Source organism: Hyperoodon ampullatus (assembly GCF_949752795.1).
Source record: "Hyperoodon ampullatus genome assembly, chromosome: 17".
Classification (NCBI taxonomy): Eukaryota; Metazoa; Chordata; class Mammalia; order Artiodactyla; family Ziphiidae; genus Hyperoodon; species Hyperoodon ampullatus.
Genome location: NC_136930.1, coordinates 71,685,510 through 71,712,798, shown reverse-complemented (window position 1 = coordinate 71,712,798; position 27,289 = coordinate 71,685,510). Strand labels below are relative to the sequence as shown.

At 41.5% G+C, this 27,289-nt stretch overlaps 1 protein-coding gene across 1 annotated transcript in view; it reads right to left on the bottom strand.

Annotated features, from left to right (window-relative positions):
• The window catches only part of KHDRBS3 (KH RNA binding domain containing, signal transduction associated 3), a gene marked incomplete at its 5' end in the record, with an annotated part of 153,046 nt that overhangs the window by 32,857 nt on the left and 92,900 nt on the right, over positions 1-27,289 (bottom strand). The window contains 1 exon segment of the mRNA XM_079722495.1: positions 21,468-21,663. Coding sequence (XP_079578621.1) covers positions 21,468-21,663 — 196 coding nt within the window.

The following is a 27,289-nucleotide window of genomic DNA, read 5'->3' as shown; positions in this document are numbered from 1 at the left end:
CCTCTCAGTGGCCCGAGTTTGCCTCCGCCTGTCTACACATCTCTGGAGCCACTCCTCAGACGACCCATGGGCATGATAAACTCCTTTATTCTAAGCAATGTAACTGAATTTCCTCTGGAAGAAGCTTAACAGAGCTCCTTTATGTTGTTAAAATGCACTGCAAAGATCCCGCTTCTTTGCACTTTAAAAACAGGGTCCTGTACCTGTGAGTGAGGCAGCCCTGCAGGCGCGCCTCTCTAACCAAGTGCTAGGAAACCATCTGTCTGCACGAACCTCTGAAGGACTCCTGTCCTGGACAGAATCCATGCCTCCACTTGCCCATCTCACCACCATTCCACCTGCCAGTCAATCTTTCTTTATCTCCTGTTTCTCTCTCATATCTTTCCTCTACATTCCCAACGTGACTGCATTAGAATCACTCAGAAGCTGCCTAGTACTCCCTTATCTAATCCTTTCTCCAGAATTATCTGCTAAAATGCAAACCTAAGCTTGTTGCTTCCTTGCTTACAAATCTCCACTCCTCTCTCCTGGTTCCTACGAGACAGTGCACTGTAAGCTTCATTAACACGTTAGGGGCCCTGAGGAAGCCTGTCTGCTTCCTGCTGTAATTTCTCCGCACATGCTGTTCCCTCTTTAGGTCTTTCGCTGGGAGACTCCAGGCTGAATTATCAGTCCCTTCTCTGTGCTTCCCTGATAACTGATAACTTGCACGTACACAGTGCCCACAATTATTTCTCTGCCTCCTTTCTCTCTCCCTGGTCTACAAGGTCCTTAAGAGGAAGGAACAGACCTTGTTCTCTTGTATTCTCAATGTCGGGAACACAGTAATAAATAAAGGAAGGAACTAATTAAAGACCAAGTGGCAGGAAACATAGCAATAGCTTCTCTAAGATGAATGCGAATTGAGGAGATGTGCTAGAATAAAATGCAATATTTACTCAAATAGTGTAAATTTTGATAAGGAGACCTCACCTGAATTCTTTTTTCAAACATTACCTATCCATCTTACATTCCCTGCCCTCAGGAAAAAAATTTCCCAGTAAAACTCTGTATTCGGGACTTCCCTGGTGGTGCAGTGGCTAAGACCCGCGCTCCCAATGCAGGGGACCTAGGTTCGATCCCTGGTCCAGGAACTAGAGTCCACATGCGTGTCTCAACTAAGACCTGGCACATCCAAATAAATAAATATTTTAAAAAACCCTCTGTATTCTATTCCTGAAAGTCAGAACATTATTAAAAAGAGTAAAGATGGACAAGAAATAAATGTATATTAATAAACATTCTTGAATCATTATAAGAGACTTATTCATCAAGATCCCCTTCTGAGTTTTTGTCTTTGATAAGGAAGATGTCTAAATGGAACCGACAGGGTGACCTGGACACTTGATAGGTGTCAGGGGGGTCACATTATGGCGAAACACGCCCTAACACAGGTAGAGACCCTTCATCTGCCATTCCCGACCTGAAAACTCCACCGACATATGGCCCAATACCAAAGAAATCTTGCTCTGAAGAGAAAAGATTTTCTAGGATAAAGGAAACAGCATTTAATTCTATTTCTGTCACAAGTAAAACCAAGCATAAGATTTAAGCTGGGAAAAACCATTTTAAACAGAGAATTTACAAAAGTGATTTGAAAATAATGTTTAGGTTTTGAGTCCTTTTAAAAGGAGACAGTTATGCTGACTACACACCACCTCACCAGGGTGACACCTGGTCATTTCAAAATGTAAAAAGTTTTCACATAAAATATAGTGTTAAAAGATTATTTAAGTTTATTCTTACCATGATTATTTTGAGTTTATAAAACACACACATTAGCTAAAAATAGTCTTTTGAGAAATTCATCCTTGCTGGGGTTCTGAAAAGTACTAATATCCTCACTGAGTATCAGCAATGACCGTGACCATATCACATAGCCAAGTTATTTTACAATTAAGGACAAAATCACAACACTAATAACAATGCTAAATAAGAATCTGTCCCCCCATAATCACTTAAATAAGACATCATTAATTCAACAATCAAACGCATCCCCACGTGCTGATCTACGGCTGTGAGGAGTGTATTATGCAGCTTCGAGACTCACACAACTTCTCCATCTCAGTCTTTGGCGTCTGATGCCCACGTTCACATTCCAGCTCTGCCTCTGAACTGGCGACGTGGCTTCGGGGAAATCACCTGCCCTCCTTCCACCTCAGTTTTATAATCATAATCCACATCCTGGCTGTTTCCAATGGTTGTGGGAGGATTAACCGAAAAAAATATCTATGAAAGCTGTTTGGCACAGTTCTTGCCCAATAAAGCTAGTTCCATTTTGTTGAAGACCTGTTCCCTTTAACACTCTCAAGCTATTAGGCCAGAGAAACATCAGAGCTATGCAGGTATTTTTCTTTTGTTGAATGTGATAAATTCTTAAAATGTTATCTAAACTGTGATATCTCCATTTTCATTCTGCAAATACTAGTATTAATGACTACTGTGGTTTTTAGATAAAGGAATGGCTGACCAACAGTAGTTGTAATCCTATCCACATCTGAACACAGCTTTTAAAAACACATCTACATCAATTATTCACAGAAAGTCTTCTCTTCTCTCAGTTTGTATCTGAGATAGAACTAGATTTATTTAGATTTGACAAGAAATACAATATAATACAATACAGAAAATAAAATAACAAAGAGGTTAACCCAGAAATCCCACAAAGGGAAGGGAAAACTTGTAAGTAGAAAATTAAAGAAAATAAAATTAAACCAGAAATTCCACAAAGATGAGCAAAAGGGGGATAACTAAATTTTATTAAGGCCGCCCACATTATGTAACTCATGCTAAGGATTTTTGTATCGGTTTTACCATCTTCCCCAGGAAGCAGGCATTTGTTGAATGCCTACTTTTCCAAGCCCCTGGGGATATCGTGTTGAACAAACAAAACAAAACAAAACACCTTTGTCCTCATGGGGCTTACATTCCAGTGATGAAGCAGACAAACATCAATCCTCACATACACAGTGCGTGACACAGGGAGAGCCAGGAGGAGCTGGAGATCTCGGACAGGTGCCAGAGGAGTCCTCACAGAAAGGACCGCAGACAAATGTGAGCCAACGGAGCAGCGAGCTGTGCTGGCATCTCAGGCAGAAGGAACAGCAGACACAGAGGCCTGAGCCGGGGAGGTCAAAGTGGGGGAGCCAGGGGAGAAGTGCAGGTGCCACATCACGCCTCTGGGGCCTGAAGGGAATGAGGTGCCGCTGGAGGCTTTTGGGCCTCATGCGATCTTCTGTGTCGTCCACGTTTCTGTCCTTCTGTTTCATTGGTTTAACCTCCAGTACACTCTTTCTTCCCTTATCTGTGTCTAATCTGCAACTAAAACCATTCCGTTTTTGTTGTTTTTTTCAGTTCTAAAATAGCTGTTTTCTATATTTTCCAGTTGTCTGCTTAAATCATCAAGTTTATCTTCTAATTCCATGATTACAAAGAGCAGAGTTATTTTAAAGTTTGCGTCTGCTATACGAATCTATCGTGGTCTGTTTTTTAGTTTCCTCATCTTGTATGCCTGTAATTTTTGATTAACTGCAATTACATATGAAAAATTAAGAGAAATAATTTAAGGCCTACACTGTTCTATTTCTCTAGAGAGAATCTGTATCGCTCTTGGTGGAGGACAGAAGAATTGGCAACCTGCACCCCACCCAGGACTGAGATGATAAGCCCTCCTCTGGGAGTATAGCTTTTCTGGGTTCTGATCCAAAGCCTAGGGGATTAATCAGATCCTTAAACCCAAACTTGGGGAGCCTTAAACTCCAATTATTTTGTTTTATCCTTCCCAAATTCTGGATTTCTTTTAAGGCTCAATTCAGCTTCTCAGCTACCTCTTCAGGAATTGGTAGAAGCATTCACAGCCTTTCTCAACCAGGGTTCCACCAGAGAGTGAAGCCCGGGTGCCCTAAGGTGTCCACTGTGTATAAAGTGAGTTCACTTCTCTCCTGTGCATCTAGAACAGCAGTCGTTTGTACCATCCCTGGGAAGCTAAGGAAATAATTATGCACATCATTTTCCATGTTCTGTGGGTTCTGGAACCCCAGTTGAGAAAGGCTGCCCCAAGGGAAAATCAGCCAGAAATGCTAAAAGGGTCTGACAGCTGATTCCTATCAATACCCAATATATTTGATTATTACCTATATCCTCCACTGGAAATGGAGTCTCCCTGAGAACAGGGGCTTTGCCTACCTTGTTTACTACTGTGTCCCCAGTGCCTGGCACAAGAAAGCATTCAATAAGTACTTCCTGAGTGGATGCCTGGCTGGCAGTGACGGATTTATATGGGTTCACTCATCCTTCCAAGCGTTCTTACATGACTGGCCAGGAGAGAGGCAGCAAGTGCTTCCAGTCCCGTGACGAAGGGGAAGGGGCTCCTGGCCCACCTAGATGCACACCTGATTCATGGTGCAGAGGCTTCTCCACGATGAAAACATCAACCAGCAGAGTTGCATAATGTTAGTATTAAGATTGCTCCTTGCTCAGCTTTTCGACTCACCCAGAAACCTTCAGATTCTCATCTGGTTTAACAGCAGAGGGACCAGATGTGCTGAAGGTTTGTTCGGCTTGAACAAATCTGCTTGAAGGAAGACGTGCTGTTCTGTTATAAACAAGAGTATCTGGTCTAATACAATGTTTTTAATACACAGATTGATCCCATTTTTATTCAAGCATAAAATAATTCATAGAAAGGTACAAATCCTAAGTGCACAGCTTAGTGAATTTTCACCAAGTGAGCACAGCTGTGTAACCAGCACCCAGATCAAGAAAGGCAGCATCAACGGCCCCCAGAAGCTCCCCCTGTGCGCATCCTCAGTTATTATCTCCCCCACAAAGGAACGCCATCCTGAGTTTCAATACCACCAGGGAGGTTGACTTGCTTTCGAGCTTCACAGAGATGGAACCAGCATGGCTACCCCTTTGCGCCAGGTTTCTTTCAGTCAACTGCGTGCCCGTGAGATCTGTCCACGGTGCTGCAGGCAGCAACCCCTGGTTCCTCCTCGCTGCTTGAAAACTTGGTCTGTATGGTTGTACTACCACTTCTTTACCCACCCCAGATATGAATACTTTGCTTCTTTCTAGTTTTGCCTACATGCCTCTTCGGCACGTCTTGTGGTGCATCCAAGTATGAGTCTCTGTTGAGTGGTTCCCAGAGCAGAATCACTGGCTCTTGGGGAGGCATGTTTTCGGCTTTAACATGTGGTACCAAACATTCTTCCAAAGCAGTTGTATTGACTTACATTCCCACAACAGTGGATGAGAATTCCTATAGCACCCCATTCCAGCTAACACTTGAAACTATCTTTTTAACTTTAATCTTCCTGGTGGGTGTGAATAGTACAGGATATTTTGTTTTTCATGTATTAACGTTTGGGGCACCGTTAGCAAGAGTTGGCCCTGAAAGATGGAGCGATACTGGTAAACTGAAGAACTAAATATTACTTCTAATGTGCCAGGCACTATTCTAAATACTTTCCATATGTTAATTTACCTAATCTTCCTAACAACCCCATGTGATAAGCATTAATATTTCCATTTACAGATTAGGAATCGAGGCACAGAGCAGTTAAGCAACTTGCCTAAGGTCACACAGCAATTAAAGGCACAGTAAGGATTTCAAACTAGTGAGTTCGGCTCCTGACTCTGCTTTTAACCACTGATATTCTGCCTGACCCTATAAAACTGAGGGTCAGACCCTGTACCTTAATGAACTCTCCAAGTCCCCTTCGTCACGGGACTGGAAGCACTGCTTTAGCCCTAAAGTATCTTTCAAGATTCCATGTACTGTTATGTACCTCAGCTCTATTCTACCTATAAACAAACTGAATAGAATAAAAATAAAGGTATAAATAAAAAAGACACTAGTAAACCTCATCAGTACTGTACCAGCAGAGCGCTCTGGCTGTCCCTGCACACGCCTGCACCTGCATGTGCCTGTGCCGTTGAATGTCACGTGAGTCTTCACGGGAAGTGCCCCCCCGCGCCCCCCAGCTCTTCCTGTCTGAGTGCTGCCAGCCCCTTTCCTGTCTGGTTTACACAGTCTCCTCTGGAGAGTCTTCCCAGCTCCACCAAGCAGTTATTAGCCTCCCTTCCTCCGTCCTCCCCAAACGTCCTCCCCAAACACTCTGCATGTAAGTCAACTGCAGGTGTTCCTCGCCTGAATAATCTCTGGGCTTTGTTTGTGAATCAAGACATAAAACATTGATTACTTACTCAATTCTGGGCTCTGTGGATAAAAAGGGATGGCCCCTATCATCAGCTTAAAATATAATGGGAAACAGTAAGACAAATAAAGGTGTGATCACGTCACTCTAAGGTAAGTACCCTAAATAGGATGTACACATGTGGATCCAAATAACGACCACCTGACGTTTCCAGGGGATTGTGAAAGGCTTCAAAGTGAGGGTGATAACTGTTCCTTCGTAGACTCTGGTCTACTTGCAGGTGAGGACTGAGTTCTACGCATGCTGGTGAAAAGCTCAAGGAAAACAATAAAACGAAGATGGCAGGTTCTTGTGGGAAATCCACTGTAACAGAGGACTAGTCTAGTGGTTCTCAAGTTCCCCTCCCGGCCGCTGCCCTGATTCACCCACGGGACGGGACACGGCCCTCACATGAGCTCATTTGCAATTGCTCGCTCACCTTACGTGGATGGGCAAGCCTAGTTAGGGGGACAGAATCTGTTCTCCATGCCTTAGAGACGTTGCCACTTCAGAGTCCTCTACTGCCTTAATAAAGCACATGTTGGGGGGTTGTTTTTGCTTAAAGGAGGAAAAACAAAAACAAAATCCCTTCATATTCACAACTTTAAAATCTGAAACTATTTCCTAAAGTTTTACATTTCTAAAAGAGGTCAACTTTTCAAGCAATTCAGGAAAGAGACAGACTCGTGAAGCTCCTGATAGACATTTCAAGTAAACTGCACACTGCTCTTATTCTTGCTTCTGGTAAAATGGATATAAAAAATTACAGAACCTTCATCTTTTTATCTAAAATAGGAAGGTGTCCCTAGGCTTTTCAATCCACATTTAAAATGCATTTTCATAAATAACCTTTTCACAATCTGTAACTCTGTTTTAATTAAATTTCTCACTGTGGAAAACAAGATAATTGAAGCAGTTTAGAGATTACTTAGTTGTCAAAAAAATTACGCCAGTAGTCACTGCAATGGGAAAATTTGCCGTTAGTACAACTCTCATCTGGACCGAAACTCCCAGACTAGTCATACAATTAAAACTTCAGGTGAGCTCTCAGAAGAATGACAAGGAATGTGACGTCCCTGAGTCTTTAAGCAAAGTCTACATTACAGAATTATGTGTACATTTTAAAGATATATTTGGTTTTTCCCTACAGGCTTTCACTGATGTTCCTAGTTGACAAAATTTCAGAAGAGTTTATTCTTAGGGCCAACGGAGAAATGGTGGTCCCCGCAGAGCCATTTGATAGACAAGGACACTGTTGATGGTGGTAGCTGCGTTTTTCTTGAGACAAGTTTCTTTTCCTACAGCTTTAATGAGTTAATGAGTCTGATGCTAGAGAACAGGCAGGAAAGGCATGTCTTTGTGTACAAACACAAGGTATAGATTTCTGCTCCCATTTAAACTGTCTCTTTGACCCTTCACACTTGGGTTAGGTTAGCCAATGGCAGAAGTCCTATGAGGACACACCCTCCAGTAGCTGCAGAAGGACTAGTAAAACCAACTACTAACCAATCATGGGCCTCGTGCTCTAAGTTTCGCATAGGAACCCTCATGTCTGAAGTGATTAAGTAATTTTCCCCATTCATTTGTCAGTTTCTCTGTCCACAAACAGAGTTTTAAATTAGATGAAACTGACTTGTCCAGGAAGCACCAGATCTTGGTTAAGGGCATGGGCTCTGGAGCCAGACCGCTGGGCTGTAAATTCTAGCTCTGCCCCCATCAGCTGTATGACTTCTAGAAAGTACTGAGATTTATCTCACGTGGTGTTTTAAGGATATGACAGATCCACGTAAAGCGCTGAGAAAAGTGCTGGTGAAGAAAAATAAGGGCATGTGGGTTTCATTAGTTACTAGAAGTGTGATTTGGGAAAAATTAGTTATCCTCTCTAAACGGTCTGGTGATCACGTTTACCTCCCAGGGCTGAAGTGAGGATTGAATAAGATGACACAGAAGTGCCCGGCACACTAATATGTTCTATAAAGTAAATACCCAACAAATGGCAGCTGCCTTTTCTTCCATCAACTTCTAAAAGCTGAAGAGTACACTGTTTCTCTGTGGTTACGGAATCAGAAAACTATTAGAAGACTAAAACAGTTAGGAGAATACTGTTCTACGCTTTTGCGATTGTTTCCAAATGAAGCCATCTCCTTCAGATACTGTCCTTCCAAACATATAATAAATTAAAGCAGCAACTTCTGACCTTAAGACTGAAGTTGATGATTTTACAGAGAAGCACCTAGAAAGCTCAGGATCCTCTTCAGTCAGTCAGACAGACCAGATAAGGCCATCAATCTGGAAGAAAGGTCCACGGCTAGGGATGCCTCTGCTATACAGTTACGATTGTGTCTCCAGCTCTGGTTCTTATACTCTTTCCTCACTTATTCTCTCACTTCTTCTAGGTCATAAACACTACACAAGTTAGAACATTGTGAATAAAAGCTTCAGACCCCAGGTAAGGGAACCCGGGATCCAATCTCAGTTCACCCACTTCTCATCCTGCAGGCCACTGGACGGGATGTCCACCCTTGCACAGTGCAGGCTGGGTTATCCCCTGTGTCTGTGGCTTAGTGACCTTCCTTCCTTCCTCCTGTCTGGGAGAAGACACCACCCGGCAGCACTGTGAGGGCTGGGGCAGCAGCGTACGGGGAAGCACGGGGGGACCACGTGCTCCACTGCACACCACATCCCCCATGCGGAGGCCCTGATCGGAGGATCTGGAGAAAAGCACCTGGTGCTCCAGCCAGATGTACGTGGCTCTGCTACTTCCTATGGCCCAGCAGGCCCAAGGAGCCTGCACAACCTTCTCGAAAACATGTAAAAGTCCTTCGTGTGCCCAGCCATCCCCTGCCTCGCTCAAGTAGGCACTGCCACACCAGATGGGGTGGTTTGAGGACAATTCCCCATTCTCTTCAGTAAACATCATACAGCTGGATAATCAGAGCATTTTAAGTACCTGAGAGAGCTTTCGTATTCTGATGAACTCGTACGACTTCATCTAGAACGCCTCACTGTACGTATGTTTAAAGGTGATTAACCCATCAGTTCAGGCTCAAAAGCTTAGAATGATTACACAATATTAAGATATCAAGGGATATTAGTGAATGGTAAATACCTCCCATGAATAGAAGGCTGATGCAACCATAATTAAATGAGTTAAAAAATAATATGATTAAAATTTCTAAGACAATTCTAGTTTATACATCTTGAAAGGTGAGTTTGCATTTAAAAGAAGATCTCACTTTTAAAATTATTTTTCAAAACTTGTTTCAGAATTCAAAAGATTCAGAGCCACTCACCTTTAGCTTGTTTTTCCCATTAGAATGTTTGCTTTGTTTATTTTGTGACTTTTCTTTCAATATCAAGATTTCTATTTGATGAAAATACAATTTCTTATTAAAAGAACATGTTTAGGGTGAGTGGAATCTAAGTAAGTTTCAGAAAACAACCAATTATAGAATTTTAAAGTTGGAAAAGAGGTTAGAACAGCATCTGCTCTAACCTGCCGGTTTATAGGTAAAGTACCATCACCTACATTTTGCACATGAAGAAACTAAAAAGGTTAAATAGTTTACACAAGAAAAAAGCAGACGTGATACAGACAATAAGGAGGACTAGAAACCAAGTATTTGACATCTCAGAATACTATCCTCTTTATTAAATTGCACTCTTTCCTATTTATTAGGCCACTAAATGTTTGCTAAAATTGGCTTTAATTTTATTTCACTAAGTATGTTTAACAAGGCACGTGACACACGGAATGACAGAATTAGTTGGCATTAATAAAAGCCGTCCTCCATATGTTTATTTAGTATCTCCAAAATGTCAGGCCCTGTGATAGGCTCTGGGCAAACTAAGATTTAAAAAAAAAAAAAAAAAAGACATAGTTCCCAGGGGAAAAAGACAAGTAAGCAGACACTGAGGCAGGCACCACGTGCACCCAGGGGTGCCTGAGTAGGACCAGGAAGGCTTCACAGCTGAAGAATAAATAGTAAAAAGAATTGGTAGGGATAGAACAAAAAAAGGCATTAGAAGAGAAGCAACAGCACATACACAGATGGCCACACAGTCCTGGTATGTGTAAGGAACTGCAGTACAGGTACTGACTGAAATAAAATGATGATGTGGGGACAGCAGGGGGTTACGAGGCTGAAGAGGGCAGTCAAGAAAGCCTTCAGACATCACTCAGAAGAATCTCAACTTTATCCTCCTAAACTTCTGAACTAGTTCTTACGTTCTGGGGCTGGCGGGGCAGTAGCATCATCAGACTTTAGATACCAGAAAGTACACCAGAAGTAATATGAGTAATACACCGTTTAAGGGAAGGACCCAGGGTTAGGGCAGGACAACAAGCAAAAGTGGGACTAAGGAGGCTAAGGCAATCATCTGTCTGTGTGTCTGTCCATCCATCCATCCATCCATGTCTGTCCATCCATCTAAACAACCAGCATTAGAGGGAAGACAGCAGAAGCAAGAACTACTACAATCCTGCAGCCTGTGGGAAAAAAACCACATTCACAGAAAGATAGACAAGATGAAAAGGCAGAGGGCTATGTAGCAGATGAAGGAACAAGATAAAACCCCAGAAAAACAACTAAATGAAGTGGAGATAGGCAACCTTCCAGAAAAAGAATTCAGAATAATGATAGTGAAGATGATCCAGGACCTCGGAAAAAGAATGGAGGCAAAGATCAAGAAGATGCAAGAAATGTTTAACAAAGACCTAGAAGAATTACAGAACAAACAAACAGAGATGAACAATACAATAACTGAAATGAAAACTACACCAGAAGGAATCAACAGCAGAATAACTGAGGCAGAAGAACGGATAAGTGACCTGGAAGACAGAATGGTGGAATTCACTGCTGCGGAACAGAATAAAGAAAAAAGAATGAAAAGAAATGAAGACAGCCTAAGACACCAATAGAACAACATTAAATGCAATAACATTCGCATTATAGGGGTCCCAGAAGGAGAAGAGAGAGAGAAAGGACCAGAGAAAATATTTCAAGAGATGATAGTAGAAAACTTCCCTAACGTGGGAAAGGAAATGACCACCCAAGTCCAGGAAGCGCAGAGAGTCCCATAGAGGATAAACCCAAGGAGAAACACGCCAAGACAAAGAGTAATCAAACTGGCAAAAATTAAAGACAAAGAAAAATTATTGAAAGCAGCAAGGGAAAAATGACAAATAACATACAAGGGAACTCCCATAAGGTTAACAGCTGATTTCTCAGCAGAAACTCTACAAGCCAGAAGAGAGTGGCATGATATACTTAAAGTGATGAAAGGGAAGAACCTACAACCAAGACTACTCTACCCGGCAAGGGTCTCATTCAGATTCGATGGAGAAATCAAAAGCTTTACAGACAAGCAAAAGCTAAAAGAATTCAGCACCACAAAACCAGGTCTACAGCAAATGCTAAAGGAGCTTCTCTAAGTGGGAAACACAAGAGAAGAAAAGGACCTACAAAAACAAACCCAAAACAATTAAGAAAATGGTCATAGGAACATACATAGCGATAATTACCTTAAACGTGAATGGACTAAATGCTCCAACCAAAAGACACAGGCTTGCTGAATGGATACAAAAACAAGACCCATCTATAGGCTGTCTACAAGAGACCCACTTCAGACCTAGGGACACATTCAGACTGAAAGTGAGGAGATGGAAAAAGATATTCCATGCAAATGGAAATCAAAAAAAAGCTGGAGTAACAATACTCATATCAGATAAAATAGACTTTAAAATAAAGAATGTTACAAGAGACAAGGAAGGACACTACATAATGATCAAGGGATCAATCCAAGAAGAAGATATAAAAATTATAAATATATATGCACCCAACATAGGAGTACCTCAATACATAACGCAACTGCTAACAGCTATAAAAGAGGAAATTGACAGTAACACAATAATAGTGGGGGACTTTAACACCTCACTTACACCAATGGAAATATCATCAAAAATGAAAATAAGGAAACAGAAGCTTTAAATGACACAATAGACCAGATAGATTTAATTGATATTTATAGGACATTCCATCCAAAAACAGCAGATTACACTTTCTTCTCAAGTGCGCATGAACATTCTCTAGGACAGATCACATCTTGGGTCACAAATCAAGCCTCAGTAAATTTAAGAAAATTGAAATCATATCAAGCATCTTTTCTGACCACAAGGCTATGAGATGAGAAATGAATTAGAGGGAAAAAAACGTAAGAAAGACAAACACATGGAAGCTAAACAATACGTTACTAAATAACCAAGAGGTCACTGAAGAAATCACAGAGGAAATCAAAAAATACCTAGAGACAAATGACAATGAAAACACGACAATCCAAAAGCTATGGAATGCAGCAAGAGCAGTTCTAAGAGGGAAGTTTATAGCTATACAAGCCTACCTCAAGAAACAAGAAGAATCTCAAATAAACCATCTAACCTTACACCTAAAGGAACCAGAGAAAGAAGAATAAACAAAACCCAAAGTTAGAAAAAGGAAAGAAATCATAAAGATCAGAGCAGAAATAAATGACATACAAACAAAGAAAACAATAGCAAAGATCAATAAAATTAAAAGCTGGTTCTTTGAGAAGATAAACAAAATTGATAAACCATTAGCCAGACTCATGAAGAAAAAGAGGGAGAGGACTCAAATCAATAAAATTAGAAATGAAAAAGGAGAAGTTACAACAGACACCGCAGAAATACAAAGCATCCTAAGAGACTACTACAAGCAACTCTATGCCAATAAAATGGACAACCTGGAAGAGATGGACAAATTCTTAGAAAGGTATAACCTTCCAAGACTGAACCAGGAAGAAATAGAAAATATGAACAGACCAATCACAAGTAATGAAATTGCAACTGTGATTAAAAACCTTCCAACAGAAGTCCAGGACCAGATGTCTTCACAGGTGAATTCTATCTAACATTTAGAGAAGAGCTAACACCCATCTTTCTCAAACTGTTCCAAAAAACTGCAGAGGAAGGAACACTCCCAAACTCACTCTATGAGGCCACTATCACCCTGATACCAAAACCAGACAAAGGTACCAGAAAAAAAGAAAATTAAAGACCAGGATCACTGATGAACACAGATGCAAAAATCCTCAACAGAATACTAGCAAACAGAATCCAACAACACATTAAACGGATCATACACCATGATCAAGTGGGGTATCCCAGGGATGCAAGGATTCTTCAATATACACAAATCAATCGATGTGATACACCATATTAACAAACTGAAGAATAAAAACCATATGACCATCTCAATAGATGCAGAAAAAGCTGTTGACAAAATTCAACACCCATTTATGATAAAAACTCTCCAGAAAGTGGGCATAGAGGAAACCTAGCTCAACATAATAAAGGCCATATATGACAAACCCACAGCAAACATCATTCTCAATGGTGAGAAACTGAAAGCATTTCCTCTAAGATCAGGAACAAGACAAGGATGTCCACTCTCACCACTATTATTCAACATAGTTTTGGAAGTCCTAGCCACGGCAATCAGAGAAGAAAAAGAAATACAAATTGGAAAAGAAGAAGTAAAACTATCACTGTTTGCAGATGATACTATACATAGAGAATCCTAAAGATGCCACCAGAAAACTACTAGAGCTAATCAATGAATCTGGTAAAGTTGCAGGATACAAAATTAATGCACAGAAATCTCTTGCATTCCTATACACTACTGATGAAAAATTTGAAAGAGAAATTAAGGAAACACTCCCATTTACCACTGCAACAAAAAGAATAAAATATCTAGGAATAAACCTACCTATGGAGACAAAAGACCTGTATGTAGAAAACTATAAGACACTGATGAAAGAAACTAAAGATGATACCAACAGATGGAGAGATATACCATGTTCTTGGACTGGAAGAATCAATATTGTGAAAATGACTATACCACCCAAAGCAATCTACAGATTCAATGCAATCCCTATCAAATTACCAATGGCATTTTTTACGCAACTAGAACAAAAAATCTTAAAATTTGTATGTAGACACAAAAGACGCCGAAGCAGTCTTGAGGGAAAAAAAACGGAGCTGGAGGAATCAGACTCCCTAACTTCAGGCTATACTATAAAGGTACAGTAATCAAGATAATATGGTACTGGCACAAAAACAGAAACATAGATCAATGGAACAAGATAGAAAGCCCAGAGATAAACCCATGCACCTATGGTCAACTAATCTATGACAAAGGAGGCAAGGATATATAATGGAGAAAAGACAGTCTCTTCAATAAGTGGTGCTGGGAAAACTGGACAGCCACATGTAAAAGAATGAAATTAGAACACTCCCTAACACCATACACAAAAATAAACTCAAAATGGATTAGAGACCTAAATCTAAGACTGGACACTATAAAACTCTTAGAGGAAAACATAGGAAGAACACTCTTTGACATAAATCATAGTAAGATCTTTTTTGATCCACCTCCTAGAGTAATGGAAATAAAAACAAAAATAAACAAATGGGACCTAATGAAACTTCAAAGCTTTTGCACAGCAAAGGAAACCATAAAGAAGACAAAAAGACAACCCTCAGAATGGGAGAAAATATTTGCAAACAAATCAACAGACAAAGGATTAATCTCCAAGGTATATAAACCGCTCATGCAGCTCAATATGAAAAAAACAAACAACCCAATCCAAAAATGGGCAGAAGACCTAAGTAGGTATCTCTCCAAAGAAGACATACAGATGGCCAAGAAGCACATGAAAAGCTGCTCAACATCACTAATTATTAGAGAAATGCAAATCAAAACTACAATGAGGTATCACCTCACACCAGTCAGAATGGGCATCATCAGAAAATCTACAAACAACAAATGCTGAAGAGGGTGTGGAGAAAAGGGAACCCTCTTGCACTGTTGGTGGGAATGTAAATTGATACGGCCACTATGCAGAACAGTATGGAGGTTCCTTAAAAAACTAAAAATAGAATTACCATATGATCCAGCAATCCCACTACTGGGCATAAAGCCAGAGAAAACCATAATTCAAAAAGACAGATGAACCCCAATGTTCACTGTAGCACTATTTACAATAGCCAGGTCATGGAAGCAACCTAAATGCCCATCGACAGACGAATGGATAAAGAAGATGTGGTACATATACACAATGGAATATTACTTAGCCATAAAAAGGAACGAAATTGGGTCATTTGTAGAGACATGGATGGATCTAGAGACTGTCATACAGAGTGAAGTAAGTCAGAAAGAGAAAAACAAGTATCGTATATTAACACATATATGTGGAACCTAGAAAAATGGTACAGATGAACCGGTTTGCAGGGCAGAAATTGAGACACAGATGCAGAGAACAAACGTATGGACACCAAGGGGGGAAAGCGGCGGGGGTTGGTGGTGGTGGTGGTGTGCTGAATTGGGAGATTGGGACTTACATGGAGACACTGATGTGTATAAAACGGATGAATAATAAGAACATGCTGTATAAAAAAATAAATAAAATTAAAAATTAAAATAAAAAGAAATAACCAGTGTTTACTGAGGGACTACTGTATGTTAGGTGGTAGGAATAAAAGAGTAAACAAAGACTTAGAGTTTGCGAGAAGTCAGGCGCGAAAACAATATACAAACAAGTAACTACCAACTGTGGAAAGTGCAGGCACTGTGAGAGGCCATCATCAGAGCACAGGAGTTGGGTGCGGGGAGGTTGGCAAGAATGTTTCCTAAGACGCAGGAGGACAAGCGTCTTCCCTAAAGCAGCTGTGACATAGATTAACTGGAGATCAAACAGTTATTCATGAAGAAGTGAGCCGTGTTTACCGTGTGAATGCAGGGAATGACGATGAATGAACGAGATCCTGGGCGCCTGGATTCATGGTGGTGCTGTTCCCTCAACAAGGGCCCTGGGAGGAACAAGGCCCCTGCGGGCCACACCACAGCCTGCACGGAGCTGCGGGCCTGTAGGGGGGGACTCAGGAAGGGGCCCTAGAGAGAGCTCGGAGGAGCGGCAGATCTAGTAGTCACTAACACACAAATGTCACGTGAAATGACGGCAATGGACAAGATTTTTCAGAGACAGTAAAATAAGACGACCAGACTGAGTGTTTGGGGAACATGCAGCTACAGTCGTCCCTCGGTATACACGAGCGATTGGTTCCAGGACCCCCTCGGAACCAAAATCCACAGACGCTCAAGTTCCTATATAAACTGGATATATCTGCATATAACCTATGCATTCTCCCCTGTACTCTGAATCATCTCCAGATTATTTATAATAACTAATACAATGTAAATACTATTTAAATAGTTGTAAATACAATGTAAATACTATGTAGACAGTTGCCTGCATGGGGCAAATTCAAGTTTTGCTTCAATTTTGGAACTTTACGGAACTTTAAAAAAAATATTTCCCGTTTGTGGTTGGTTGAATCCGCGGATGCCCAACTTGCAGATAATGGAGGGCCGACTGTGCTTCGCTCGTGTTTTCTTTGTATGTGGAGCCTAAAGCAATTTATAAAAAATGACTTCACTTTAGAAATTCCTGTGTAAGTTGGGCTCGGCCAGCAAGCATCAAACATGTCCTTCTGTGTAATTACAACGACATTTTGAATGTTGAAGTGATCTCATTGAATATATTCTGGGTTACACTAATTATTTGTCAGCTATTTAATTATTTGGACATAAGTAATGAATCAATGCCATTCTGGGAAAGAGGTGCTTCTTATTCTCGAAGAAGAGATGAGAAGTTACTGTAATTATATCTAATTTTACTAAGTTAAAAGTGGAGAAGGTCCCAGTTTGTACTCAAATGGTTGAAAACACATCCATTATGTTTTCTTCCTTTTTGGAAAAAAGCTAATCGTGCTGAATTGCCTTGTATTCTTAGAGTTATCCTCAGAAGACCAGTGCTCATGGAGAGGCGGGGAGCCTATACTATTCAAATGGCTACTGCGTGTTACATGTCCTCTTGTGATAATAATGTTCTCACAGTGGAACAGATTTGCTAACAGATGTTCTTCTCAATGACACATACTCAGGGGATATTCTGTGACAGTGACTCCGATGAAGAACAGTTGGCTCAGATGACATTGTAAATGATCAAGTTATCTTCACCAACTCACCTTGAGAAAAATCAGTCCAATTTCAATAGGCACATTCTGACAAGAAAATACCTTTAAGTTATCAGGCTTTCTTGCTTGGGCTAATAGGGAACATTTTTATAATGGGCACATTATAACTATTTAGTAAAAATAATATTAACATATACCATACATTGAGGTTTTTCTCGGGCCTAAAACTGTACTGAAATACCTTCATTTTAGTATACATAATCTGAAGAACACTGAGTATGTTAAGGACTGAAATGTATACTTTCTCAAAAAAGCACCAGTTGTGGCAGGATTTGAAAGAACACGTTTCATCCCCTTTTTCGTTTAAATAAGCAACTGATATGATTTCTTTGCATCTTTTATTCTGGAAATAATGGCCTCAGATACTAAATGTTAAATCAGAGTTAAAATAAGTAAACTGAATTGGTTAGATATAACCAACAAGTTCTACAGAAACAGAACATTTATTACTACAAATGTATTTCAAGGAAATCATTAAAAATTACATTTTTGAGTTCCAAAGGAATGACAAGCCTTTTTAAGAGATATAGATGCTCAGAAATTCTTAAACAGTGAAAGTGCTATTTCTTTCTTTTTTTTTTTTTTTTGCCAATCAATGTAATAATGCTTTGTTTATTATTATTTTTTAAATCCTAACCCATCCCATTCTTCCTAATGGTTTTCAGTTTCCATTTCCCTACTTAAGGCAGCTTTTAACCAGAGAATTATTAAACTGCAAGGGACCACAGAGGTTACATAATCTCCTGCCATCCTTTGCTGCACTCCTGATGACAGCAGGGTACAGGATCTGCTGCACTTTCCCCAAAGGTGAGGAGGCCTTATCACCTCAGCTCACAGAGCGCTGGTTTCAATCAAGCACGGGCTGTTCAAGATAGAATACAGGCCTTGCATCGTGAATCCTGCATCTGCTCCTGTATCACCCTTGTGACGTGAGGCAAGACACTAACTTCCCACACCTGAAATTCTCACCTGTACAATAGGATCACAATACCTCTCTGAGTGGCTGTGAGAACAACACGACATGACATATAAGAAAGTGCCTCACAGAGAGCAGTTTCTCATTAAATGTTACGTCCTTCTTGAAAGTTCATTCTCATACTGAGATCAGACTTATAATACGTGACTCTGTTGTTTTCAGGAGCTACACAGAAATGCCAACTATCATATTCTTCCCACGGGATGGTTACAGTAACTGACTTAGAAAAGACCAATGGCAACCTTCGTTAGGAAAACTCACCTGGTCTCTGCGCAGGGTTGTCTAGTCCAGTAAACATTTACTAAGTGCTTACAATGTGCCAGAAACTATGCTAGTGGCTAGAGACTAATTACAAGACACAGCGCCTTTCCTGACAAGTCTGCAATCTTCTGAGAAACAGACGTGTAGTGAAGATTGCACTACACAGCGACATGCTAATAAGTTAGATATAAACCGCTAAGTGACTAAAAACGACAAAGCACACAGGAGGCATTTGGGGTGGGTTCCCCACAGGTGGCAATTTTTAAAAACTCGGTCTTGAGAATATTCATCCATTCAGCAAACATGTACTAAGGTCCGACTATGTGCTAGACGTTATACTAGGTGCTGAGAATATAAAGGTGGGTGCGGGGGTGGGGTCGGGGGTCCCTACTCCCATGGAGTTTAGAGTCTAATTTATGATTATTCCAGTCCAATGGAATAGGTGTTTTAGTATACTCTAAGAAGACCCGCTTCAACTTTCCCACCTGCCATGTGAATGAGTAACCATTCTGGGGCGGTCCAGGACCCAGGCTACGTTGGATATTTTGTAGTATACCCACATGATCTAAAATCCTAGAAATAAGCAAAGAAACAAAATAATTTTTTAAAGGTTTTCTCTCCCCTTCCCATGCTGCAAAGCTAAGCGTACAGTGAGAGTAATCTTTAGCATCTCCAACGGTTAAGACCAATGGCAAATTATAAGCAAGACAGCCGACGTGGCCGTCTGTCATGTGAAGGCAACGCTGTGGCGTGGCAGAATGACAGCGAGCTGTGCTGGAAACGCAGCCTCAGGGCCAACGCGTGCCAGGAGAGCGCCAGGCGTGAGTGTGGGCTCACGCGATGCAGGCTGCCTCTCTGCTCAGAGCCCTCCAGCCCTCGTCTGCTCGTGACAGGACACATATTCTTCGGCACGGCCACCAGCCCATTAGCCGTGGTAGTGGATGGGAAGGGGTGTTATTAGCTCAACAGAATACGTTGCAAATCGACTGTTTTCATGCCTTTGCCATCACTTATCAATAAAACTCAGAGCTAAACACAGAAAAACCAAGTGCCTTGAATTTCTCTTCCTTTTGCTCCCCTCGACTTTAACCTTTGAAGAAATTTTTTATTTCTATTCATCTAATTTCATTCGAGACTCACCAGGGTATACACACTGAGACAGAGATGTGTGTGTCTGGTTCACACTGTAGGAATTCAATCGATCTTTGCTGAGTGGAAAGATGAATTAATGTATGGAAAGAAGGCACTAGCTCTTTCTGAGACAGGTGGATTGGTGGATTTAGCCAAAAAAAGCTAAGTACCTTGCCTGACTCGTACCATGTTTATAGCACAGGGGGGCCTAGGATCCAGGTTTCCCACACCCCCTGCCTTGGCGACTATGGTGACACCATCCAGCCACATGTACAGCACCCAAACCTGAGAGAACTCAAGGCAGGCCGAAGCGGAGAAAAGCAGACAGCGGGCCACCTCAAAAGCATTTCACAACGTTTCCTTTCCCTCAGTCTCTGCTACTCTCATGAGACTCAGCCTTTGTGGATGAATTTGAGGCACTACTGCCAGCTTGGTAAGAATACTAGTAAACAGGACCACGTCCAACTGTAAAGAACACAGAGCTGAGACACAGACACAGCCTTCCCCAAGTGAACAGCCAAATGGTGAAGCTGTCCACATGGCACTTATTTTCAGAATATAATTCGCTGAGCTCCCAGCGTGCGCTCTGCCAGTGCAAAGGGGTGCAGCTCTCCGTCCCTGCCCCGCCAGCGGCCACAGTCAGGTGGGAGACTGCGGTGATGCTCCACAGGCCAGCTCTTGCCTCCCATGAGTTCCCCTAGTAACAGCTGACCCAAGTCTGCAAGGACAGACAGGAAACAGCCAGATGAGGGGAGGAGCACTCGAGGCCGAGGCTGCTACACGAGGAAAGTTCTGGAAGCCTAAGAGGACGCAGCACATTTAGGGAATTATAAGAAGTGCAGTATGACCAGGACAAAGACTCAGCTCCTTCGGTGGCTGCAGATGACACTGACGAAGTTGTCTGTGGCCCAGGGATTACTGCAAGTTCCAGAAACTGTGCAAAGAGGTGCTGAGCTCCTAGCAAGAGACCTCCAGTAAAGGGAGACGTGAAAACCTACTGGTTCTGGCATTTTAGGCCTGTCACTGCTTCCCCCTTCTTTGACAACAGTTCATATACTCTTTCTTTAATACTTTCAATTACTAATATGAAACATCTATCCAGTACTTATCTTCCTCATTTATGTTAACCAGAAAGTTACAGTAAGAATCCCAGGGGTTCTGTATTCTTGTTAAAGATTCCGCCCTCCCCACCCCCTGCCGCCCATTTTCCATGGATGTATTTTCTTTCTCTTATGGTAAATAAGTCTATGAACCATATCAAAGAATTATGGAATGATAAATGGAAAAACTGATAATGCATTAATTAAAAAAACTGGGAACTTTTATTTTCTTCACTGAAAAGAATTTCCACTAAGAATCGGTATTCAGCAGCACAGTTTAAGAGGAAACACTTAAGGGTAAACACAGCGTGGTATACACAGGCAACTGCTTTTTAAATGACTGACTCACTCAGAGGCAACCTGGAGAGGGCCGTGGACGAATGCTACGCTACATGCCTGGGGGGCCTGCCCGCATGCCTCCTTGATCCTGGTCTTGAACCTCGCCACCACCCAAACTCATCTTCCATATCTGAGGTTTAAGTTACTTGACAAAAGTGGTTATTTCTCTCACATTTTCTGTGCCTCTGGTACCAAGTACTTATTTAGCACTCAATAAACGTTTGCTAAAGAGCTAAAGCAAGGTGAGGGATACTCGTCACAACAGCCGACGCTACGTCTGGGTCACAGATCATCAGAACACCTCCACTTACATAATCTCCATAGGTCTCCTGCGTTGGGGGCGGCGGTGGAGGTCTGTACCCAGTTGGGGGGACGCCTCTTGCTCTGGGAGTGAGAAGTCCTCTTCCTCGACTCACTGGCCCTCGGGTGGAAAGGACTCCCCTGGAAGGCGGCGTCCCTCGCGGGACCCCGACTCCAACTGGCCGGGCCGCGACTCCTCCTCTTCCCCTGCAAGCAAGAGGGTCAAATTAGCAATACTCATGGTATTCTCTAGCATTCCACTGTGCGCATGCATTTATACCTCACAAAAATCAGTGTTCCATAATTCTGTAAAAGGAAATAAGGAAACCATATGCAAAGTGAAAACTAAAAGCAAATGAGAAACAGGTACCTACCTAAAGGAAGGAAATTAAGTCATTTAGGCAGTTAGTCCAGCAACAATAAATATGGTAATATCAAAGAAACCCCAGGAGTCAGTGTCTGTCTGGGACACAGAATAGGAAACTGACATCTGGGGAGGCTGCATCTACCGAGCACTCCTCCATCACATCCTGCCAGGGTCACAGCCAACTCTCACTCCAACACTGTGACTCGGGCCTTACCTGGCTTGTCTACAGACAGGGGCCTAAACAGATCTTAAGACTATCTGAGAACACACAGCTGGCAAACCCGGGACCAAAACATACATCAGATTCCATGAGACACAGAATAAAATGAACTCTCCCAAATAGTGTACCTACTACCTAGGGACTGAAAACATCATTCTTAGGTTAAATAAACACATATATTTTCTGAAGTAGAATTCAACATATTCATGTATTTCTAACATAAAATATGAGACTTCCAAGTCAGAGAGGAAGGCAGGAGGCAGAAGAGCCCGACATAAGCTAAAACTTGAGGAAGTGTGCAAGCCCCATGAAGAAACGAGGATAGAAGTTCGGCTCCACCAGAAAATAAAGGCATAGCCTGACCCACCTCCTATGGACAAAGTCCTCCAGACAAGGAGAACCAAGCAGATAATGAGGCTGCCTACAGACCGGTTCTCTCTTCTCTTGTTTGATTGGGATAGCAAATACACAGCTGAAAGCTCCAATTCCACAAACAACAGAGAAAGTTAACAGAACCAAAAGCTGGTTCTGTGAAAGGATCAACAAGATCAATAACCCTCTAGACAGGCTAAACAAGAAAAAAACAATATCATAAATGAAAGAGGGGTCATCACTCCTGACCTCAAGGACATTAAACGATAAAAAAGGAAGATGATGAACAACTCTAGGCCCACAGATTTGTTAACTCTGATGAACTGGACTAATTCCTTGAAATATACAAATGACCAAATCTCCTACAAAGAGAATTAAATAATCTGAATAAACCTATGTTTATTAAAGAAATTTAATCAATAATTAATAATCTTCCAAAAAAGAAAGCACCAGACCCAGAGGTTTCACTGGTGAATTCTATCAAATATTAAAGGAAGGAATGATACCAGTTTTCCACTCTCTTCCAGAAAATAAAATCAGAGGAAACATTTCCTAACTCATTCTCTGAGGGTGGTCACCGGACGTGCCTCCTGAAAATTATTTCTACATTACTAGTCAGAGGCTGGGACTGGCCTGGGCCACTGGGGAAGACAGAAGTGACCGGCCTCCACTTGGTCTTGAGCCCTTATGGGGACCTGTCAGTCCAGGAGGTGCCTCCCAAGATATTTTTCCTAAGTCCACCTGTGGAAGCCACAACGGGTCAAGGGGCTGGGAGACAGGCAGGCCGAGGAAGGGTGGCAGGGGGCTGAGCAAGGTGGTGTCTGACGTCCTGAGGAAGAGACATGTGGTCCAAGGGGAGACAAAAGGCATTAAAGACATTATACAATGAAACAAACAAGCAAGCAGACCATAAATCAGTATCTCCCATGAACAAAGATGCAAAACTCTTCAAAAACAGCAGCAAACTGAATTTAATAATGTATTAATAAACACGTCACGACCAAATGGGATTTGTGCCAGGTATGACAGGCTGCTTCAGCGTTAGTGAAAATCCATGTGACCAGCCCGCCAAGAAGGCTTATGAAGAAGAATCGTAAGGTCACATAAAGCAGAAAAGGCGTTTAATGAAATGCAACATCATTCACGATAAAAACTCGGCAAACTAGGAACGGAGGTAAATTTACTCAAGTTAAAAAAGAACATCTACAAAAACCTACAACTAACATCATATTGAACGGTGAGAGACTGAATGCTTTCCCCTTAAGACTGGGAACAAGGCAAGGATGTCCAGCCTTACCACTCCAATTAAAACTGTACTAGAAGTCCTACCTAATTCAATAGGACAAGAAAAGGAAATAAAGCTTTTAAGATGTGGAGGAAGAAACAAAACTTTGTCTGCAGGTGACATTTCCATGTAAGAATTCCCAAAGAATCAACCAGATCAAAACAAAACAAAGCAACCATACGAACAAACAATAAACTAGAACTAATAATAAGCACATGAAACAGGTCCTGGAATACAAAGTTAATAAGTCAACTGCTTTCCTACATAGCTGCAATGAATACCTGAAATTTGAAATTTTGAAATTAGCCACTAAAACCACCAAGATGCCCTTTGTTCAATAGGTGAATAGATAAGCAAGCTGGGGTACATTCATATAATCGAATATGATTCAGCAACAAAAAGCAATGAGCTAATAGTGGTAAGTCGTGTGAATAGTATGTTCCCATGATATGATGTAATAAAAATAGCATTTTACCTCTGTGGTTTTTGTTCCCCAAACCTATAACCCTGGGCTAATCATGAGAAAAATATTAGACAAATCCCAAAGGAGGGACATCTTACAAAAAACCTGACTGGCACTTCTCAAAACTGTCAAAAATCCATGACTTTCACCTTTAGGCAACTTGTGTTATCCCTTTTTTGAGCACTGTAAGTTAGATCTTCTTTTTCTTGTTTTCATACTAGGTCATAAAAATCGGTGCAATAAAATTGGTGGCCTAGAGCAAGGACACTGGATTCAGATTGATTCCCTGACTGTACTTACTTACCTCTGCCTTCCAATTAACATTCAAACTAATCAAGAGTCTGAACTTTCCAAGACAGTTTCCTCAATTGTGAAATGGGATACAGAACCCATTTCTTAGTGTTATGGTGAAGGAAAAATGGCAGGACATAACACGGTATTTAGCCCATTGCCTACTCAATGAATATCAGCAACTTAGATAAATTTCAATCTCTCTGAACTGTACTGATAGACACTGTAATATCTATAGTCTTACTCACCTTTTTATCTCTGGTATACATCTAGAAAAATCTTCAATGTGATTAGAGAAAAGAGTAGTTTCTACTTATGGTACATCTAACTCATCTGTGATATTTCAGTCAATCGGTGTGTATTCAAACTAAATAAGGCTCCTGGTTCTTTATCTAATACCCCATCCCTGCCGTCCAAGGTACTATATCGATCACAAAATATTCAGTATTTCAATAAATTCATGTCTTTTACCACACTGAAAGACATTACTTTATATTTAAGAAGCTCACCATTCTTTCTTATCATCATCGACACTGTTAGGTTATGTGCCCACTGGGTATATGGACTCATACTAAAGAATCCGTTATAGAATTTTAGACAAGTCATTTGATATACGTAGCTTGGGATACTTGTCTACAAGACACTTTGAAGATTCGTTTTTAAGAGTTTGAAATCCCATGGGAATGGTGTCAAGCAGCACAGTCCTAGTACCGCTGTAAGTGGTCTCTGGTGAGAGGAAGGGACAATGGAGTGACAGGCCAACGTGCAGGTCCTGCTGCACTGCCTAGTGCTCACTCAACGCTACAAAAGAAGTTCAGGGTAGAGCTGAACAGCAGGGCTGATAACATGGGATGAGAACAGAAAAGTGTCTGGTCAATGACATTTATAACGACAATCAATGGGAACTTACTTATTTTTTACTTGAACAGTTGATTCAAATTGATAGGATTGGGGGCCACACTGCTCAGAACGGGGATAAGGGAAAAGCAGAAACATAACACATCTGAGTAGAAAGTTTCATAAGCAAAGGGGTGTGACTGTAATGGTTCTTTCTGTTTGCATTTTTCAGCAGGGTGACCTTGGTTTCTGGTTTTGAAACTCAGATGTGAAAATAACTGAGAAAAGTTTTTTCCATGGGAAGAGTGCTTTGGATGATCAATAACTTCTTGTATTGTCAATTAGGAACTAATTATTCAGTTTATATATCAATAGGAGGTTTTAGGCTATGATGGAAAAGCACGTGACATGGGTTCCAGCACCCCCACACTCAGTACTCAAATCTAGTCCTGTCACCACTGGGCTGCTGAGCCTTGGGTTTCCCATCTACAAGTCCAGTTAATAACATCTAGCTCTGGCAGAACAGCTGTGAGGTTTACAACTACATCAAGTGCCTAAGCTGAAACAGGCACTCAGTAAGTGGTCATTATCATGTGGACTTCCACTTGGACTCTGTCCTGAATACTGTCCTTTTGGCTGCTAACTGAAGGGTGAGGAGAGAGAGAAGACAGAAGGTACAACTCTCATTTGTGCTCATTTCATCCATTCAGCAGCAGCACATTTATGTACATTTCATACATTTAGCAACAGTGATGCGGTGTGGTATAGAGTAAGAGTATATATACCACATTGTTTGGCTTTTGTCTGTATATTTTATGAGAAGCAAAAGTATATGATAAAACAATGAATTTCGCGGAATTAGCTCAAGCTAGCTCCAGCATTATCAGCTGGGTGACCTTGGGAAATACAGGGGACGCTTGGGCCTCAGGAAGAGAGAGGCCTACAGCTGATCACAGAGGGGGTGCCTGCCGGACCTAGTGTCAAGGTCTAGCCGGTCTCACAGTAAGAATAAGCTTTCCCAGAGATCCATCAAGGATCCACACTTGATGCAGCAATGACCTGAGGGCTAATTTATTTTTCTATAGGATCCCTAAGACATGTGGCAACGTTCCTTCACCTCTCTGAAAGCTTAATCACTGAGATACTTTTTTTTTCTTGCCAGAGGCTGACAAGGGAACGAGAAGCTGGACAGAAGGGAAAGGGAAACGCAGCCCATGGTCATAATCCCTCAGAACAAACACAAGAAGCCATCGGGGTGGATGGAGCCCAGAAGTCCTGAATAGAGGGCTCAGGCAGCGCTCTCTCTGACCACCTTTCCAGATCATCTGAAACGCGGGGCTAGGGCCGCGCTCCTCCTCTCACACTTTATTGTGCACACACATCACCTGGGGCCTGGTTTCAGGGCAGAGTCTGCATCAGTACATCTAGGCTGGGGACTGAGACTCTGCATTTCAAGTGCTGCTGTGGGTAGCTTGGATCCAGAGGTTAGAGACCTGTTATGAAACCTGTCGGTTATCTCTTTTCTTTATTCTGCGAACCATCCAAACTTCAATGCAATTTAAAAAAAAAAAAAAGAAAGACTGAGTAAGTGTTACGTTATCCTACATTGTACACAGTCTGTAAGAAATCCAATGTAATCTGTTTCTTCTCCAACAAGTTACAAACTGGTTACTAGTAAAACTGCTGACAACGTAAGACAGTGTGAGAGAGTCCACCCTCTTAAAAGTATAAGAAACTTATCGTTTCATCCAGGGACGTATCCCCCTGAAGACAGAGAGCTCGCTCCGTACTCTGAAGCCTGTCACTGTCTTCCAATTCTGATTGTTAGCATGTTTTTACTTTTTTTCCTTATAAACAAAAATAGCAAAATCTTTATCATTTCTAAGTATCAGCCTTACTTCTGCCTTCTGGAACTATGCAGCACAAGTCTTCTTCCTCTGTGATGACGGTGAAATTGATAATAAAGGAGTTAAGAAGAGATGTGCAATTTGCCCAAGG